The following is a 20,959-nucleotide window of genomic DNA, read 5'->3' as shown; positions in this document are numbered from 1 at the left end:
TTAAGAATAAATTAATTTTAAAAAATAAATTTTTTTATTTTTTATTTTTTTAATTATAAGATTAAATATTTTTATTTAAAATAGAAAAATAAAATAAAATTCAATAATATCTAATAAACAACAAATTTGTAAATTTTTTTATTTAATCTAAAAAAAATTAATTCTAACAGTTAAAAAATAAAAAATTCCAATAATATCTAATAAACAAAAAATAAAAAAAAAATTTAAAATTTTAAAATTAATTTATTCTTAATTTGTGAACAAGTCCAGCAACAAAAAAAAACAACAGTCCGGGTGTATTATTATCCGGTGAATAAAAAATAAAAAATATTTTTAGAAAAATTAAAAATTTTAAAAGATTAATTTTTATTTTTTTAATTTTTAATTTCTTAAATTATAAAATTTATTTTTTTTATTTAAAGTAGAAAATTAAAATTTAGCAATAGGACAAGAACACTCTCCTCCTCACTTGCCATTATGATAATGATCTCTCTCATGCGGCTTGAATCTCACCCACATATATATAGGGCTGCGTTTGTTTTTAGAGACAGGACAGAACATGACACTGAAATGGAGACAATAGGACGGAGACACTAAAAATTATCTTTTGTGTATTGTGTTTGGATACGATGAATAAGACACTAATGTAATGTCTAGTATTATGTTTGGATACACATGGACAAGACTAAAATATTATATGAAATGATTAAAATAGCCCTGTGATTCCAAATTTTCTACATCAATACAAATTAATTTAATAAAAAATTGAGAGTACGTAGGAGTATAGACGGAACTTGAAAAAAATATTTGAAGAGGCAAAAAATTTTAATAAAAAAATATATTAGTATTTATATTAAAATAAAATTTATAAATATAATTATTTTATTTTAAAATTTATTATTAATATGTAGGAATACATATGGTTAAGATTAACAAAAAAATAAATTTGAGTTTGATTAATAAAAAAATTTGTTTAAGTTAATAAGATAAATTAATTTTAAATAAAAAATTAATTTAAAAAAAATCCATTTTTACATGAAAAAACAATTAGTTTTTGCATATAAAAATATATTTTTATTTAAAAAACTATTTTTTTAATCTAAAAACTGATTTTTCTTTATAAAAAACTGATTTTTCTTTAAGGTATATAAAATCAATTACAATTTATAAATTATTTTTTAACATTTTAAAGGATTAATTTTACTTTTGCTAATATTTATCTTTCAAAAGTTTCAAGATTAATTATTTTTGTTATTATTTTTATTACAAATCAAATAATATAATATAAGGTTAAAATTGTATTGAAGTAAAACGATAAAAAAAGAATTATCTACCCCCAATAAAAAATTCTACAGAAAGAAGAGAGTACCTGGAAAAGAAAGAGATAGAGGAAGAACAGGAAGAAAAAAGTATCTCTGAACAACGCAATAGGAAAAATAAGAAGGGGTAATAGTGGAAAAAAAGAAACACAAAATTTATAAAATTATCCGTGTCCACTCTTCCAAATCCCGTGTCCATCATTGTCCTTCGTAAAAGAGTGGACACAAAAGTATAAAAAACTATCTCGGAGACAATATATCCACTGTCCATGTCTCTGATTCCAAACACTTTTTAAACAAGTGTTGTCCATGTCTCCGTGTCCTGCTCCCGAAAACAAACGCTACCTAGATGTTTACTCCTCATAAACCGTTGTAGGCTACAAGGGTTTATGTCAATTCCCACTCCTTCATAAACCGTAGCAAGATTTTATGAAGATTTACATGCAATCATAAACTGTGGTAGGCTTCCACGGTTTATGCTCATTTTCATCCAACACGTAAACCGTCCCTGCCAGCCACGGTTTATGTATAAATGAGAAATCGTGGTTGGCTCCCACGGTTTACATAATAACAAAATTTGCACAAGTACGTAACAACTATCTGTTTTGCACATTTGGGTAAAGGATTCATACAGTTTATTTAAATACTTAAATTGCCCTAAATTTAAGATACAAGATATTATTTAACATACAAAATAAATAATTTAAGTTATCATTTAGAACAATAAATATAATAGTACAATTACCTACTTACTTATTAGTAGTGAAAAATATGTAAATAGTATAAATTGATAATTTTTTTAGTATAAAAGCAATAATAAAGATTATTAATTAAGTTAATTATATAATTTAAAAATTATAAATAATTATTATAATAATAATAAAAAAATAAAATCACTATTTTTACATACTACAAAATTTATGAAAAAATTTTGGACAATAAATTAATCTTTAATAGATTATAAATTAGCCATGTCAAAAAAATAAATAATTAATTCATTAGATATTATTATTTACATACTAATATATATTATTGATTATTAAGTTTATAATTAATTTTTAACTCAATTTTTGGTATCTAAAATTTAAATTATTAAAATTATTAAATGTCGAATATTTTGCACCTAATCAATCTTATTTTTGTTATTGAAATTAAAAAGGATGAGTTGTTAATCAATTTAAGAGTAAAAAAATAAAAAAATATTTTGAATTTTATCTCACTAACCAGAATTAATTTTAAGATAAGAAATTATTTTTTACATTATATTATAAGATAGTGTAATCATTTGTTATTCTTTAATGGAAAATATTATCAAATAAAATAGTGTAAAAAATTAGAAAAAATGTATTTACTAATTCAGGAAATACTAATTTATTTTTAATAGAATAAATTATATATTAAATAATAGAAGTTGTTATTAGTTTCTTGTTACACTAACTAATACTCAATGATGGTGTTTGGATACACTATATTACCAAAAAATATTAATCAATTTAATAACTTTTGTAATGACATGAGTTTATAAGTTTAAAAATTATGTCATAAAATATAAAGTTTTAACAAGTAATAATGTTGATCATATTGTTTTGACTTCAAGAATAAATACCATAGCAACAAATAAAATTGTACCAAATAAATTTCAACAAAAACAAAACATAAATATTGCTATTAACGAGAAATTGTTCTATATTTTAAAGACAAATACAATTTTATTTACGAATTTTCTAATTCGACAGACCGAGAACTAATCCACCACGTATTAATGCTCTGTTTATTATGGGTCTGCCACTAACTAATAAATTGTTATGCACACAACGCAAGATTTGAACTTCAAATACTTATTTAAGCGAATAAATAAAATTATTATTCAACCAACCCAAATTAATTAACATAAATACTAATTATTTTTAAATTGTAAAATGTTTATAATAATTATTATTGTGTATATTTTTCATTTAATTTTTTAATAAAAAAATTTATATAATTTTGTATATTACCTCGAGTAGGATACAAAAACATACACTAGTATAACTATATAAGTGAGTTATTTTAAGATTAGCTATTGTGAAAACTTAATTAAACAGAAAAAATTTATTTGTAGATATTTCGATGTGAAGTTGATATTTTGATTATTAATTTTATATAAAAAATTATGTGAGTCTTCACTTAATTAAATACTTATAAAAAAATTGATTTTAATATATAGTTAGTTTAAAAAATATGACATATTTATTTAATTAATTAGATTTATGGGCTTAAATAATACTTTAGATAATAAATTTAAAAAGGAATACTTTTATTAATATAATAATATATAATTAATTATTTGTATAATTTTTTTTTATATTTTAGACAAAATAAAATTTATAATCAAAAGAAAAATAACGATAGTGATGCTGATGACGCACGTGAGAAGAAAGGAACAGAGCGATGAAAGAAAGAAAGAAAGGAAGGCTGAGTTTACCCTTCTCAACACTCATCCGCCAAATTTAACCATCAAATATCCTTTTGCATCTCTCTCCCGCTTTACGAGGTTTTTATGCTTTCATCTATTTTCCTTTTTTTTAAATATCTTTTTATAGTATTTTATAAAATAAATGTTAGCATATTTATGTTTAGGATAATTAAAATGGTTATGTAAGTATTATTAAAAAATATTTTTAAATAATAAAAAGATATTATTTTAATGTTACCAAAATTTTAAATGTAACAACAACATTAATAATCTTAATTTGTGTATGCTATGTATTTTTTTTTAAATTAAGAATGAAAGTCGAATATAAAACTTTTAGATAAAAATAAAAAAATTATGTTATTTAAATTGTAGTTAATTGATTTGTGTATGCTATATCTTTAAAAAAGTGTTTGAAGTATATTTAATGGTAAAAGTAAGCTTTAAAAAATGAGTTGTTTCACATAGTCCGTGTGTTGTGTTCTTAAATTATTTTTAACAAATATTCTCATACCGCTTACTAACTAACTTCAATGAAAATTACTTGTACAGCTACAACAAAAGAAGAGATTCTAATCATTAATTGTAGTTGAAATCATTGTATACTTTGAGAGGACCCATGCTAATAGTTAATAATTAAACTTCAAAGCAGGGTCGTATAAATGATCAACACGTCTTATCTGTTTTCAATTAATTGTAAGAACTAGGACAGTAGTAGTGTTAAAACTTGCGAAGGTCCATGAAGTTTCGGCAATTTTTACTATTATAATAAGAGTTTTAGCTATTCTATATACTTAGGTTAAATATATTATAAAAAAATATTTTAATATTATAATTTTTTGTTTTTAAAATATATATTATCATGTAAATTTACAAAAATTACCTTTTACGTTTTTTAGTTTTCGAATTTAAGATATTTTAATCAAATTTAAGGTTTTTATTATCTTGATTAATCTTATATTAATTATACTAGTTTATGACACAAAAGTTATGTTTTTATATTAAAAAGATTTGAAAAATTAATATTTGATATTTTTAATGAGTTATATCTTAAATGATATAGTCCTCTTATATTCACCTAAGAAGTCGCTGTTTAAATTTTTTTATCTTCGATTACAAAAAAAGTAATTTTATATTGACCGATTATGTTGATCTTTATTTTTTTTTACTTATTTATCTTTAACATTTGAATTGCCCATTTTTAAACATAATAATCTTTCTTCTCATTAAAGTACTTGCAATTATCTTTTTTTTTTTTTTTTTTCACATGGTAAGCAAGATACACGTGGACTTGTAACACAAAGGATGTTGAAGAAAATTCCTCATATAAAAAACAGATAAATTGTTTGTAACACCGCAGATTTCAACTCCTCCGAGAGAAACCGAATTCTACTTTTTGCTTTGGTACGAAATAATGGGCCTCATTATTTCAGATCTCATAAATTCAATTATTGACAGTGCACGAGAAACAAATCTAACCATGTTGGTTGGATTTGTAACAGTGAAGGATAGGATTTGGTTTAAAATTTCGATACGTTAATATGTAATTGCCATTAATTAGCTTTTTTTTATTATATTATACGTACATTAAAATTAGTTGCTAAAATTAGTTATCAATATCAAATATATATTAAAATATAAATATATATTAAAAATAAATTAAATCATATATGAGCTGACGACAGCCATGCAGCACCTGTATGAAAGTCAGTATCATCCCGTTGGAATCCCGTTCTAACTAAGGATTCTTGTGGTTCCAGAGGATCCAGCTACAGGAGAACCGGAAACTCTAAGCCAACAAAAAGGGCAGGGCTGACCTTAGATGGATGGCTGGCAGATGGAAAGCGCTTACACACTAGCTTTTTCTTGACAGAGACCTCTCAACAACCAGTGATGGTTTGCCTAGAAGCAGCCACCCTTGAAAGAGTGCGTAATAGCTCACTGATCGAGCGCGTCAACTGGTGGAATACATTGCATCAACCTGGGAGCATTAGCCGATCTGGTACATCAATACATGTTCCTATGCCCATTCCAAAATACATTAATAACTAATTTTGGTGATTAATAATATTTTTGTTAATTTTTTTATTTAGCGACAAATTAAAATTAGTGACTTTAACAATTAGCACCGAAACTATGTTAATTTATCTCTACATCGGTTGTTATTTTTTTAATTTAGTAGCTGATTTAAAAATCAAAACAAAAAACTTAAGTTTTGAAATCTTTTAATCGTTAAATTGATCGTTATTTTTAATTTAATGACTAATTTAATTATTAACAAAAAATATATTGAAAATTGATTAGTTGTTAAATTAGTCGTTAAATTTTGTTGCTAATAATTAAGGCAGCAACCAACAAAAAAAAATCAAATTTTAAAATAATCGATTATTAAATTGGTTGTTATTTTAATGATAATCAATCGATTTAGCGACAAACATAAATTTTGACAAATTTTAGTGGTAGTTAAATTAGTCGTTATGCGGTTAATTATTAAATTAATCACTAATTTAATCATTAACAACCAAATTAGCATTATAATCGATCTTTAGAGAAATGATAACCATTCTTTGCTGTATATTCTGAGATGATAGATCTAGGGTCCTCTAGGGCTATGAATATCTAAGAGTCCTAGTTTGAAAATATTGGTTGCAAAGGGCCAGGTGTCAAAGCTTTTGTGAGAAAATCAGCTAATTGGTTTGAAGAGGACACTGGCATTAAGTGGGTGAGTCCAGAGAGGTGTTGGTTGCGCGCAGTATGGCAGTCTACTTCTATATGCGTTGTTTTCTCATAAAAGATGGGGTTTGTAGCAATGTGGATGGCGGATCTGTTATCACAGAACAATGTAATAGGTTCTATGACTGGCATTCCCAAGTCCCACATGATATACGATAGCCATTGAGCTTGGCAAGTTGCAAGAGCCAACGCACGATATTCCGCTTCTGAAGATGATCTAGCAATGGTGCTCTGTTTCTTACTTTTCCAATTGATTAAGGATCTTCCAAAATAAAAACAGTGGCCAGTGATGGATCTTTGAGAGTCAGCACACGTTGCCCAATCCGCATTTGAAAAACCAATGATTTTGAGATCATTGTCTGCTGCAAAGAAAAAGCCAACTGATGGGCATCCTTTCAAGTACCTTAACACCTTCTGAGTTGCTTGCATGTGAACATTGGTGGGACAATCAATGAACTGGCTAAGCCTCCCCATAGCATAGGCTATGTCTGGTCTGGTGTTGGTTAGATAGAGCAGCCTCCCAACTAGTTGTCTGTAATGAGTTTTGTCTTCAAGCGCTGTACCACTGTTCCGAGACAACTTAGAGGCAGAGGTGTAGTCCATGGGTGTGCTGGCTGGCTTGCACTCCAAAAAACGTGATCCTTTAGAATGTCGACTGCATATTTGCGCTGGCACAAGTGAATTCCTTTTGAGGATCTTGCCACTTCCATACCCAGAAAGTATTTGAGATCGCCCAGGTCTTTAATCTTGAATTTCTGGTCCAGCAGTCTTTTAATGGATTCAATCTCATTAAGGTCGTTGCCGGTTAGGACTAAGTCATCGACATAGACCATGATGATCGTGACACTTTGAGCAGTGATTTTGGTGTACAGGGAGTGATCTGATTCTGATTTGTTGAAGCCAGCTGAGCTCAGAGTTTCTGTTAATTTCAGATTTCATTGTCTGCTCGCTTGCCGCAATCCATAGAGAGACTTTTCTAATTTGCAAACTGAATTCGAATCAACATTTGGATGTTGCAGACCTGGTGGCAGCTTCATATAGACTTCTTCATTGAGGTCTCCATGCAAAAAGGCCGTGTTTACATCCAATTGTTTGATGTGCCAATTCTTGGCCGCAGCTAGAGCCAATATGACTCTCAATGTTGTCATGCGAACCACTAGGCTGAATGTGTAAATGAAATCCACTCCTTCAATCTGAGTGAAACCTTTGGTCACTAACCTGGCCTTGTAGCGTTCAATTGTCCCATCAGGGTTGAATTTGATACGGAACACCCACTTGCATCCTATGGCTTTCTTGCCATGAGGAAGTTTCATAACTCGCCAAGTTTGATTTTTTTTCCAATGCCTCTAGTTCACTTTGGATTGATTCTCTCCAACAAGGGTGACCAGCAGCTTCCTCATAGTCACGAGGAACAACATTGGTAGTGACGGCCAGAGAAAAAGCTTTGTACTTTGGACTAAGTGCATCATAGGAAATGTGTTGTGAGATCAGATACCTACTAGGAGCATTGGAAGTGGAAACAGTGCTATTTATCTTACAATGGTAGTCCTTTAAGTAAGTTGGTATTCGTTTGACCCTAGATAAAGATGAGAAATTACTGTCAACAAAAGAAAAGTCATATGCAAATGGATCAAAATTATGCACTTGAGCATTATGCTTTTGGTCATTATTTGCATTGTGTAAATCAGTTTCTTGTGTGGAATATGGAAAATGGTTTTCATAAAAGATGACATTTCTAGATGTGAAAATGATTTTAGATTTCAAATCCATGAGAGTAAAGCCTTTGGTGCCTTCTTTAAATCCCAAGAAAATACATTTTCTAGCCCTTGGGTCTAGTTTGGTCCTGCCATTTGTAAGTGTTGATGCATATGCCAGGCATCCGAAAACCCTTAAATTTGATAAGCTTGGAATTTTGTTGAAAATAACTTTAAAAGGGGATGCATTGTTGAGAAATTTACTAGGTTGTATATTAATTAAATGCACAACAAGTGTTGTGGCAAAGTTCCAAAAACATTTTGACATGGATGAATGAAAAAAGTAGTGCTCTAGTTACTCCCAAAATGTGTTGATATTTTCTCTCCACTATCACATTCTGTTGGGGAGTTTCAACACATGATGTGTGATGTATGATGCCATTTGATGCATAGAAGGATTTTAGAGAAAGTTCAGGACCATTATCACTTCTTATGCATTTTACAACCTTTTCAAATTGAGTTTGAACCAGTTTTACAAAATTCTTAAGGAGTTCCGTAGTTTTCGATTTTGTTTTCATGCAAAAAATCCATGTATATCTGCTCTTATCATCAACTATGGTTAAAAAGAATTTATGACCATGTATTGAAGGAGTTGAAATAGGTCCCCATATATCGACATGTAACAGATCAAAACAATTGAGGGATTCAATAATGCTGTAAGAAAAAGGCAATCGTTTTTGCTTTGCCAAGTGGCACGAATTACATGGGTTTATTTGTTCATTACAGGCAATAACAGGATGAGTTTTATGCATTATTTCTAATCTGTGTTGGGAAATGTGTCCTAATCTAAAATTCCAAAGTGCATGCGCTGCAGTATGTGAATGAGCATCATCTGCAGGTACTTTATTTCTTGTTACAGCTGCTGCAACAGTCAGATGTGGGTGATGTGAATTATGCATGATATGGTTGTTTGTGTGTGCTGCATGATTAAGAGACTGACTATCCATTGTATAGAGGCCATCAGCACATTTAGCTACTCCAATCCTCTTCAAAGTAGTTTGGTCCTGGATCTCACAGATTTTATTATCTATAAGCATTTGGTACTTTAATCCATTTGTCAGTTTTGAAACAGAAATTAGTTTGAAGTCAAAATCTGCAATGAACAGCACATTTGAAAGATATAATTGATTAGAGAACCTAATGGTACCAATGATGTTACTAATGGTTTGGTTACCATTTGGCATTCTAACAATTATGGGGTTGACTTGTTGGTAAGTTTCGAAATCATTTGAATTGAATGTGACATGGTCAGTGGCCCCTGTGTCAATGACTTAGAGGTGTGATTTGGCAGTAACAAAGGATGAAATATTGCTACTGTACTTTAAAATGATGGTTTTACCTTGACTCATTTGAGGATTGGCTGAAGGAAATTGAACCTGAGGTGTGACTTGAGATTGCGGCTGAGCTTCCTGTCCTTTGAGAATTTTGATGATAGCTTCCCTTTGGTGTGGAGTGAGATCGAGGCTTGACGAGTCATTAGCTTCCTTCTGGTAATTGATTAGATTGCATTGGCTGAGATAATCACTTTTCTTCTCAGCAGGTGCCTCAGCAGCCATGTAATTGATGCTGCTAAACTGCCTTTGCCTCAAATGAGGTGGCAAACCATGCTTCTTATAACATGTGTCAATTGTGTGTCCTGATTTATCGCAGAAGGTGCACTGCATCCTATTACCTCTTCCTCTTCCAGTTGCATTAGATCTTCCTCTTCCTCTGCCTCTCCCTTTATTTCTATCATCATTGAAGTTTGGTGTTGCTTTGTTGAGGAAGATTTTGGTTTCTTGAGATTCATTAAATTTTCGCTCCTGCTGTGTGAGTATGGAAAAGGCAGTGTCGATGTCAGGCAGAGGATCCATAAGCATTAATTGTGATCTAGGAACAGAATATTTTTCATTAAGTCCCCTGAGATATCTGGTTGTGTGGTCTTCGCGTCTATACTCCCTCATGACTTTCAATCCACAAGAACAAATTGAATCACAAGATTCACAATTAGGAACGGGCCTGAAATTGTCCAAATCCTTCCAAATCGATTTCAGTTTTGTGTAGTAAGCTGTTATACTAGCATCTCGTTGCTTCAATTGAAAGAGTTCCTCTTGTAATTCAGCCACTCTGAACTTGTCACCTTGATAGTATCTGCGTCTTAAATCTCTCCAAAGATCTGAGGCATTGTTATTCCATATGACACTTCCTGCAATATTTGGACTCAAAGACAGATTTATCCATGACACAATGTATGTGTTGCACCTCTCCCAGGCTTCAAATAAGGGATCATTCTCATTTGGTTTTATTATCGAACCATCAATGAACTTCAATTTGTTCTTTGATTTCAAGGCTAACAACATGGCTCTGCTCCAAGAGCTGTAGTTATGTGCATTCAATGTAACTAGAATTAAATGATTACCAGGACTTTCACCAGGATGCAAAAAATACGGACTTACTGGATCTTGCATCGGATTGACTGTGTTCTTGGCCACATGAGCCTGGATTCCTGAAATCTGACTTAGGAAGTTTGCAATTGATTGGGGATCCATTGAATTGAAGTTTGCAGACTGATTTTGACTTGCTTCCATTGTCAATCAAGATTAAAGAAATTCGAAGAAATGTTGAATCGAAAGGGATTTCAAAAACAGCTCCAAGAAGAGGAACGAAATCTGAGAAAGAGAAAAGAGAGGAAGGGGAAGAAAGACAAAAAATTAACCAGGTCGATGAATCTGTGAAGATGTCAGATTCAGATCTTCCATTCTCGGTCTCGCTAATCGGAGCAATAACCTCTCCTCCACGCTCACCGCACCATGTGAAATTTCATGGAAGAGAGGATCAAGCTCTCATTAGACTCTATTGTATGAGTCCAAGAGTGAAGCAGAAATCAAATTGGGAAGAAAACCAAAAAGTTAAAAATGAAGGAGTTGTGTTTACAAAGAATGTAAAATTGGAAGGGAGGAAAGAGAAATGAAAATTAGCATTGTGCAGTTCTCTAATTGATGAAAATGAAAACTAATTTTTACAATAAGAATTTTACAAGCCATTTATACATATTAACACGTGCAGCAAGCTAACTACAACTAACTATATTTCTTAACAGCTGGCACTAATAATTATTTCACAATTTCAGCATTTATTCCTTGTACTTAAGTTACAAACCCCAAAGGTTTTTCAAGAGTATATTGTATAAAAAATATTATCATTATTAATTATCCTATATTAATTCATGTTTGCGAATTATCACCAACTATTGATAATATTGTTACCAGCGATTTGAGTAAATTAGGCCATCTCAAAACAGAAAATTAAAAAGGGACAAAATTGCAGTAGAAAATTTATATAAAAAGATAAATACCAACTAAAAATAATGTTATAAAATAATGGGTCGCTATTTTAAATACAAATAATAAAATAAAATAATATCAAATTATTAGATTTTAAAATAAATAAAAATAAAAAAGCCTTCATTTTTGTATAACCCTAGATCCTTAACTCATTTAGAGAAATTTTTTTCCTATTTATAAACTTAATATCGGGTTTGTACTTTTTAGTTTATATATGTTTATCTAGTAATTAGGGTGTATTTAGTTTCGCGTTTGAAATACAGAAAGTAAGTAGAAATTTTTATTTGACTATTTTTTTTAAACACAAGCATAATTCTGTATTTTAACTCCCTTCACCAAAAATAACAAATAGTAACTTTTGCATTAACGTTAAATTATTAGATTAGAAAGTAATTGAAAAAATTTAATTTTTTCTATTAATTTTAATTTGTCATTCAATCTCATTCAGAATAAGAGATATAATCATTAGCAGTGATAGATCCAGAAAATTTTAATAATGGGGTAAAATATATATAACATGATAATAATTTTTATAATAAAAATATTACGTTTACATAAAAAAATTTGCTATCAAATTATCTACTATAAATTTGTGTATAAATACATATATCATTTAACTTATTTTTAATGTATATTTTGTATTTCAAAATTTGTATTTTAAGATTTATTCTGTACAAGTGATTGTTTTATGTATACGTAACATAATTGTTGTTATAATTATATTTTGTTATTATAAAATATGATTAGGTTTCAAAATATTTAATTACAAATTAAAATACTAAAATAGTAATTTAAATAATAACATATAATTTAAAATTTAACTTTTTATATTTCATATTTTGAAAACTTGACAATATAATTAAAATGTCTTTTTTTTTGTATATGTCGTTAAACAATTATTTAAAACTCAACTTTCATATAATTAGCTCTTGATGATATTCATAGTTGAAAAAGTTCATTCAATTAGTGTAGTTATTATGAAAAAAAAAAAAACTAAAGTTAATTTTAAAAGAAAAAACACAATTGGATAGAGATAATATTCCTTTGAGTCAATTTCTAAGAAAAAACATCAATCTTATTTAAATTAAAAAATTGATCATTATAATAGACATCTAATATGAAGTTCTCAAATTGGCTATCAAGTGTTGAAAATTGAATAAAAAATTATTGTGGGGTCAAATTTAATAATTTAGTGGGGGTAAATAAATATTATTATTATTATTATATATTACTCAATAAAATTTCAAATTATAGTCGGAGCGCTTGCCCCACATCCAGAGGAGTGGATCCATCCCTGATCATCAGAATTCTTATATTTATTTTTTTGAGAAAAGGACAAATAGTTCCTTGACTTTTTTATCCGCAGACATTTAAGTTCTCAAGAATTTAAAAATACATTTAAATTCTTGACCTTTTCAAAATCTAGATATATTGATCTCTCATGTTCACTTGGGTCTGTCAGACTCAACAAAAAAATCAAACGTGACTCCCGTTGTATTGACCTGGTTGATACGGATGCACACGTGAGAGAATTTTTAAAATTGAACAAATTAGACTCATGGATCGATATGTCCAGATTTTGAAGAGGTTAGAGACTTAAATATATTTTTAAATTCTCAAGAATTTAAATGCCCACAGACCAAAAAGTTATGGATCAATTTGTCATTTTCTCTCATTTTTTATAGTCATGCTTTACAAACAAATATTTTTTTATACTATCATTTTTAATATTCTTTTTTAAGTTTTAATTTTTTTATTATTTTTTGGTTCATAGTATGAATGTTTTTATTTAGAGTTTTTTTATGTTCTCTAATTTATATTGTTGTATTTTTGTAATGGAATGTTTAGTATTCATTGTTCATATAATTTTTTTAATCATTTTTATTAATACATATTTTTTATGGAGCTTTATTTTTTTGTTTAACTTTGTATAATTTTCATTATGTGTTTTTGAATTATTATATACTTTATTTTTCATTATCTTTTTTATAATATAAATTATTAATTTCATTAAAAATATCAACTTAAATACAAGAAAATACTTAAAAAAGAATATTGAAAAATTATTACAAAAAAAATATTAAATTTTAACACATAATTTTTTTTTAAAAACATATAGTCAAATAGTATGAAAATAAATATGATTTTAAATAATATAAATTTATATTATTTTTAATAATTTTTATCTAAACATATTTTTTGAACAATGTAATTCAAACAACATTCATTTTATTATAATTTATTTTGACACAAAATTATCAAATATAAATTACGTTTATACTAATTTACTTTTTATTAAAATCAAGTTTATAAAATTAATTTAATACCTACTTTTATTAACTTTATTCCAAACATTCACTTAAACATTTGGATAAAAAAGTTATTGTTCGGTCCAAACAAAAAACGAACAAAACAAAGGTTTTTACTATACTATTATTATTTCAGGAAATTCTCGTTACCATAAAAACGAAGTTTGACCACCAAATTTTAACTACGAACACTAAATTGTGATATAAATAAAGAACTCTGTTAGGGAGATAATGAGAAATTTTAACAATGTGTACAATGAGTTTTAAATTTGGCCCAATATAAAGAAAAAAAAAAACCTAAACAGTTATTTCAAAAAATTAACCATCTCAATCCTAATTTACTAAAAGAAATTACTCAAAACACCATCTTTCCCCAACCGTCTGCTATCCCACTCTCATCAATCATCTCCGGCGTTAGAAGCTTTCTCACCGGCCATCAAACAACCATCCATGTAGTTATTAAAATAATCATCCGACTACCTAGTGAAATGACCATCCATATTTATTAATTGTATATACTTAAACCGAATCAAATAAAATAACCATCCAATGAAAAATTAAAATAACCACTTGCATATACAGTAAATTGACCATCCAGCATATTTGATATTTTTTAGAATTAAAATGTCAAAATTATTATTGGGGTAGTGGAAACTTGAGAAGAAGTAAAGTGAAGTCAAGGCATGAATAAAACAACTAAGGAAAGGAAGTAGAAAAGGAAAAAAGAATAGTGAATATATATTTTTTTAACTTGGGTTAAAAATTTGAAGATGAGTTAGTTAATTGACCATAGATGATAAAGTTTTAAACTTACTCTTGGTATAGTTTTTAACACTTGATACTCTGGAGACATACTACCAATGACGATTTGGATTCTACGCTGGTTTTTCTTGTTTGAAAATCATGAGTGCGGCTGCAGATGGATCTGCGGGAGGTGTCGCACGGCCGCCCGTTGAATCACAGTGAATTCCCCAGCTGATGAAAATGCTGTCACGGTGAATTCTCGGCTGCGGGAGGGGACCGCACGGCCGCATAGTGGGAGGCTGCGCGAATGACGCACCGTGTGCGACTCGTACGTTCGTGGGGCGCAGTGCGGCATCGATCGGTCCTTTGGACAGGCGACGGTTGATGTTGCTAGCGGAGCTTTTACCGGTGAGAAGGGAAGAGACTGGAGGAGAAGAAGGTACCTAAAGAAGTCACGTCACATATGAAGAGGGGAGTCTGCAGTATATGTAACTGCCCGTTGTTGCAAATTCTTATTTTTTTGAATTTAAAATAAAAAATTATTAAAAATTAATTAAATTAATTATCATTTGAATTAAATTTCTTTTTATCCTTATTGTACACCTTGTACACTAATATTATTATCTCTTCATACTTTCTCAAAAATAAATGAGCAAGTCTTCTATTTAAACAAAATAAATAGCTAAAATTTGACATTTTTCACAAATAATATTTTTCATAGTCTTTAAATTTTAAGTTTATACTCTTTTAACTTTATTTATTCTGCGTACTCTCCCTATCTCACATTGACGTACCTTGAATAAATTTATTTTTTTAAATAAATTTATTAATCTATAATATTCTTTAAAATAAAAAATTATAAAGATAAAGATAATATTCTAATATTTGAGTTAATTATAAAGACAAAATTTATTTAGCTAAAATAATATAATTTCGATAGATAATAAAAATTCAGTAATTTTTAAGTAGAAAAAAATTTTCAGTGAATATTTTATTAAAAATAATTATTTTATCATTTATTGGATTTTCAAAAAACATGAGGATAAGTTAAAAAAAAAGTTAGTCTTTATTTATATGGTTTAGTCTCACTACGTATATTTGTGAGTACTGTGTCCTTATTATATGCATAATTATCTTTTTAAAAATTATTTTGTAAAATTATAAATTAATTTTTTTATTTATATTATTATTTACTTGATATATACCATTAATTAATTATTTTATAATTATTTTTAATTATAAAAAATTAATACTAATTAATTTATGAGTAATTATTCACTCGTATAAAAGTTTGTAATTTTATTAAGTAACAAAGAAATTGATTTGTAAAATTTTTTATAGCAATTCTATGTGATAATTAATTTGGCTAACGAAATAAAATTTTAGTAACAGATTTAGTAATTAAAATTTATTAAATATTAAATTTTTCAAGTAAAAATATTTATAAAACTGATTTAATGTATAACTTTTATATATTATTTCTTGCATAATAGGTAAATATTTAAATGATAGTGCATTATTTGAATTATCAATCGCATGAAGTGAGAAATTGTGAGGCACTTATATTTATTAAAGTAGTTTTTTGGTTATTTGTTATTATCATAACAAAAATTAAAGATAAAAATAATATCGACTCAAAATTTAAATTTAAAATTTTAATCGTATTTAACCATTAAAAAAACTATTGTATTAAAAATAAAATAATTTAAAGTATATTTAATAGATAATAAACAGTAGAATAAGAAGAAAAATTTTTAAGATTAAAGAAAGTTAAAAGACGACCTAAACAACAATGACCAAACTGAATTTTTAAAATTTAAACTTTTAAAGTACGCTTAACTTTTAAGGTAGCTTTTGGGGGAAAGTTGAAGTAACTATGGAAAAAGTCCAACATAACTTCTCATCACTTCTATTCATGTCGTCTTTGACTCCTACTTTCTACACGCACTTTCTTTAACCACACTATATGAGCGCTATCATATGATACAGTATTCTCCAAACCCAAAAAACCGATTTCTTTATTTTGGTGTTATTTGTTCACTTTTTAATTTTAATATGGAGGCAATAATGGGGTAGGACATGGTTATGGAGAACACGGGTGCTTTACATGTATGTGGTGTTAGATTGAAAGAAATCGGACGGTGCGTGTAACACCCTTACTATCAGAATGTCACGCTTCCGGCTGCGCTACTTTGATAGCTCAGGAATTACGACGACTTTTACAATATTTAATACTAAAATATGAGCCTGTTTAAAACTTAAACCATATAACCGGACTTTTTAATAAGTAACATCATACATCCGTATAAATATTAATACTTACAAAGGATACACACACATATATATATATATATATATATATATATATATATATATATATATATATATATATATATATATATATATATATAAAATTAATTTTACAAACATTACATAATCCAAATTCCTATCTCTCTTATAAAAATTTGTAAGGATAAAGGCGAGGGGAAAAAGTAACTAATACAACGCAACATAGCATTTAAACAGAAATGAATTAACTAAGCTCTTCCGAACTCCGTCGTCCATAACCTGAAAAGGAAAGATCTGTAGGGGAGTGAGAACATCGTCCTCGAAAGGGTTCTCACTATAGGGTTACAAAATTGTTATAATAAGATACGAAAATAAAATTGTTTTTAAAGTACAATGATTAATAACCGCCTTATGCTTCTTTTCAAAAGCCAAGGATTTAATATTCAAAATCCGAAATGCTTTCTAAAAGGGAAAGCTGTTAATTTCTCAGAAATTCAAAAGCCTTCTTGAAAGTTTTTCTTGGACAGCAGGAATGACCAAACTGTTCCAAGCATAGTCTCATTAAGTCTATGCTGAACCAGTTTAGTTTTTCATACTTTACTAAACCAAAAACACACCAAGCACGGCCTTCGGCACATCTCATAACCAATCACGGCCCAAGGCCCAAACAATTCAAACAACAGCCAATCCAATCAATTTTTAGTCATAAACACAAGTAGGAATGTTCAAGCACAATCAAGCAGTTACATCAAGTAGAGTAATTAGCAATTAGACATAATTATACACATACGCAAACCAATTACAATATGCACACCCAAATAATGTCACATATCTATGATGAATGCCTGGTGGGTCTCATCTGTCGTTATCAAGCCAGCTCGACAAGTCCAGTTTGCTAAACCCTTGGACTGTCCCCCGATGTGCATCCCCATGAGTCTATGCATAAATTTTTCTCATATATATATATATATCAAATCGCTCAATGGGGGGTACCATTCCCGGAAATTTATAAGTGCCCGGTCACCCTTACGTCGTAGGATTAACAGAGTATCGAGTCTCAACCTGGAACACGTGGTGGCAAGCCACGGTACTTTACCCAGGAAAATTCGTGTCTCAGATAAAAGAAGTGTAAAGGCCACATATTCATTTATTCATCATCATTTCCGCACTTCATTACAATTCATATCAAATCAATTATCATTCAAGCCACAAGTTACTGTTTTCTTTAAAGCCAGAAAACAAACTCATCTTTGTTTCAAAATTCAGAATTCTCGTATCTCAATTGTTCCAAGTTCATATTCTACTTTTCTATTAAAATCAATCCTCTTTAAAAAGACACAAATATTTTGCTTTTTAAATCATTTGTTAAACTATTTTAAATCAGAGTTGTCAATTAATAACCTTGGCAAAGACTCAAGACTCTAAAGAAGAATAGCCTACATAATTTCTTAAATTCTTTAGAAATTCCCAAAATCATAGTTACTTAATTTGAAGTCAATTGAGATAGAGAGTTAAAACAAAAACTAAAACATGTTTAAAATACTAAGTTCCAAAACAATTCAATTTCATTCTTAAATCGATAACCTTTCCAAAGGCCCGAAATTGTTTAATCTTGCTAAATCAAAATTTAAAAAGTACTTTAAAAGCAAAATGAACTTAATTAATCAAGGTTCAATTTCATTTAAAATCCACTAAAAATTCTCCCCAAAGTACTTTTTTAGTCAAACTTCAAAACATAAGTTCTTTCATATTTAAATCAATCTTAAACATAAACTTCCTATAAACAGATTAAATTCGAAATATCTATTTCTTAATAAATCAAGAACCAAGTAATGGAATCTCTCAAATTCATTCTTTTTCTAAATCGTATTTTAACAGAATCTTAATTTTCATGAAAATTTGGCAGCATCTCCCCTAAAACTTGGACTTTGCCACCCTTTTCAGGTCCCAACTAAACCTTTTCGCAAAGTCTTTCCAATGGGTTCAAGACCAAATCAGTTTTCAATAAGACCAAATTCAAACTTTCAAATATTAAAGGTCATTTCAAATCAAAACAATCAGAAACCTCTATTTAACAAAAGCAGATATTATTTCAATTCAACAAACAACCATATTCATCAATGACAAATCAAATAATACATAAGACTTACATAATCACCAGAAATACATTTAGCAAGCCATATCTATTTATAACAATTCCAGTTTAAAATAAATTAGTTTGTATAAAAAAAACCCTACCTTGATGATGGGTGAAAAAAATGCCGATTAAGAATTCCTGAAAAATATTTTCTAAAACAGCGTTGCAAGTACAGTCTTAACCGATGAGATTTTCACTATCGATTTAAATTGTGCCACAATTAATAATAAATAATCAGGAGTAGAATCTCGGGTCGTTTCCCTAAGAGTTGACACAAGATGCAAATTATTGGTTAGGATTTTTCTGAGTATTTTTGAAATTGAGAACGGAAAAATAAATGGCTAGGAATTAAGCAATGAATAAATAACAAGAGGTGATATGTATTTAAAATAAAATGTCTTGATCAGGCGAGAGAATTAGAGTTTCTATCCTTGTTGTCTTTCCCAAGTATAATAGTAATTGTTCATTGCTTCCACTTAGTTATCCTCTAACAATTGAAGGAAAGTCAAGTGAGTATCACTAACTCTTGCCCACAAGTCCTAGTCACTTCATGGGGAAGGACTAGAGTTGGTGAGAGTTGAGTTAGCCAGCAATTCCCAATTACATATCAATACTTGAGTATCACAACTCAAGGGACCCCAATTAATCAACCCCCAATCCAAGTTGAAAGATCTACTCTGTTAACATGAATGCCATTTTTATAAACATATAATAGAAGTAATTAAAAGACATGATAATTATGAGAAATTAATTAGATTAAAATTAGCACTAATAGTAAATAACGACGATCAAACAAGCAATAAAAATAAACATAAAAATAATTCAATACATTAATAAAATTAAAAAATGACAAGATCTAAATATGAATTCAAAGCAATCAAGTGCAAAAGAGTAATATGGATAATAGAGAAGAAAACTATGAGAACAATGACTCTAATGGAAGGTAGCAGCAGCCCTCTCAAGATCCAATTCAAAGCAAAACTAAGAACATCAAAAACTCTAGAGAAAAGTAGGTGTTTCTCTCTCTAGAATTCAAAACTAATCTAAAATTAAAGTGAAAAGTGTAGTGTGTTCAGTCTCAGCTCCATCCCTGCCTCTAGTCTGTATTTTCGGGCTTGAATCTGGGTCCAAATCAGCCCAAAAATCGCCTCTAGTGAGTTCTGTTAAGTGCAGCACGTGATGCTCTGTCACGCGTATGCGTCGGCCATGCGTACGCGTCGCTGAACCTTGCACCTGGCCACACATATGCGTCAGTCCCGCGTACGCATCACTGAAAAATGCTCATGATCACGCGAACACGTCAGCTATACGTGCGTGTCGCTCCTCGCTTCTTAAGTCTTCAATTTCTTGTGTTCCTTCCACTTTAACATGCTTCATCTTCATTCTTTAAGCCATTCATGCCCTATAAACCTCAAAAAACTTAACAAACACATCACGGCATCGAATGGTAATAAAGAATAATTAAAAATTAACAATTTTAAGGGCTAGGAAGCATGTTTTTAATCATAGCACAAAATTAGGAAGGAAACTTAAAAATATGCAATTTACATGAATAAGTGTGAGAATAGTTGACAAAACTCACTCAATTTAGTCCAAAATATATCATAAAATAGTGGTATATCACTCGACACGTTGAAACCACAACCCAAACGTCTCACAGAGTTTCTTTCGCCTCAACCCGAATCGACGACAACCAAAACCTCTGCTTCGCTCGCTCTCTCAATAACAGAAATAGCCCCAAACGCCACATGTAAGCTCAGTTACTAATTCCAAACACATTAATATCGCAAAGACTTTAATACACGTAACAGGACACTAACACAGGGGTTATCAGAACATAAATACTTACTGCAAAAGAAAACAGAGCAGTGGCGATCTCTGAACTGATCTGGCGGCAGC

The 20,959-nt window shown here is 29.2% G+C and overlaps 1 protein-coding gene and 1 pseudogene across 1 annotated transcript; both read right to left on the bottom strand.

Annotated features, from left to right (window-relative positions):
- Nucleotides 1–6,399: 6,399 nt before the first annotated feature.
- On the bottom strand, nucleotides 6,400–7,107 carry LOC107627556 (secreted RxLR effector protein 161 pseudogene; annotated as a pseudogene).
- A 332-nt stretch (nucleotides 7,108–7,439) lies between these two features.
- Nucleotides 7,440–10,825, bottom strand: LOC148575077 (uncharacterized). Its single transcript, XM_088506042.1, has 5 exons — nucleotides 9,598–10,825; nucleotides 9,433–9,516; nucleotides 9,066–9,351; nucleotides 7,890–8,080; nucleotides 7,440–7,786 (listed from the first exon to the last, which is right to left on the bottom strand). The coding sequence occupies exons 1-5, from the start codon at nucleotides 10,823–10,825 to the stop codon at nucleotides 7,440–7,442; spliced, it is 2,136 nt and encodes a 711-aa protein (XP_088362168.1).
- Nucleotides 10,826–20,959: the final 10,134 nt, after the last annotated feature.

Source organism: Arachis ipaensis, chromosome B2, assembly GCF_059453495.1.
Source record: "Arachis ipaensis isolate K30076 ecotype BB chromosome B2, ASM5945349v1, whole genome shotgun sequence".
Taxonomy (NCBI): Eukaryota; Viridiplantae; Streptophyta; class Magnoliopsida; order Fabales; family Fabaceae; genus Arachis; species Arachis ipaensis.
Note: the sequence above shows the minus strand (reverse complement) of the source record. Positions and strands in the feature narration are given on the sequence as shown.

Excerpts from the sequence above, each read along its gene's own strand:
- LOC148575077 (XM_088506042.1), bottom strand. The coding sequence starts at position 10,825 with ATGGAAGCAAGTCAAAATCAGTCTGCAAACTTCAATTCAATGGATCCC. Across the intron at positions 9,517-9,597 it reads CAATCCTCAAATGAGTCAAG|GGGCCACTGACCATGTCACA; the intron begins GTAAAACCATCA and ends TCATTGACACAG. Across the intron at positions 9,352-9,432 it reads AATTGTTAGAATGCCAAATG|ATTTTGACTTCAAACTAATT; the intron begins GTAACCAAACCA and ends TGTTCATTGCAG.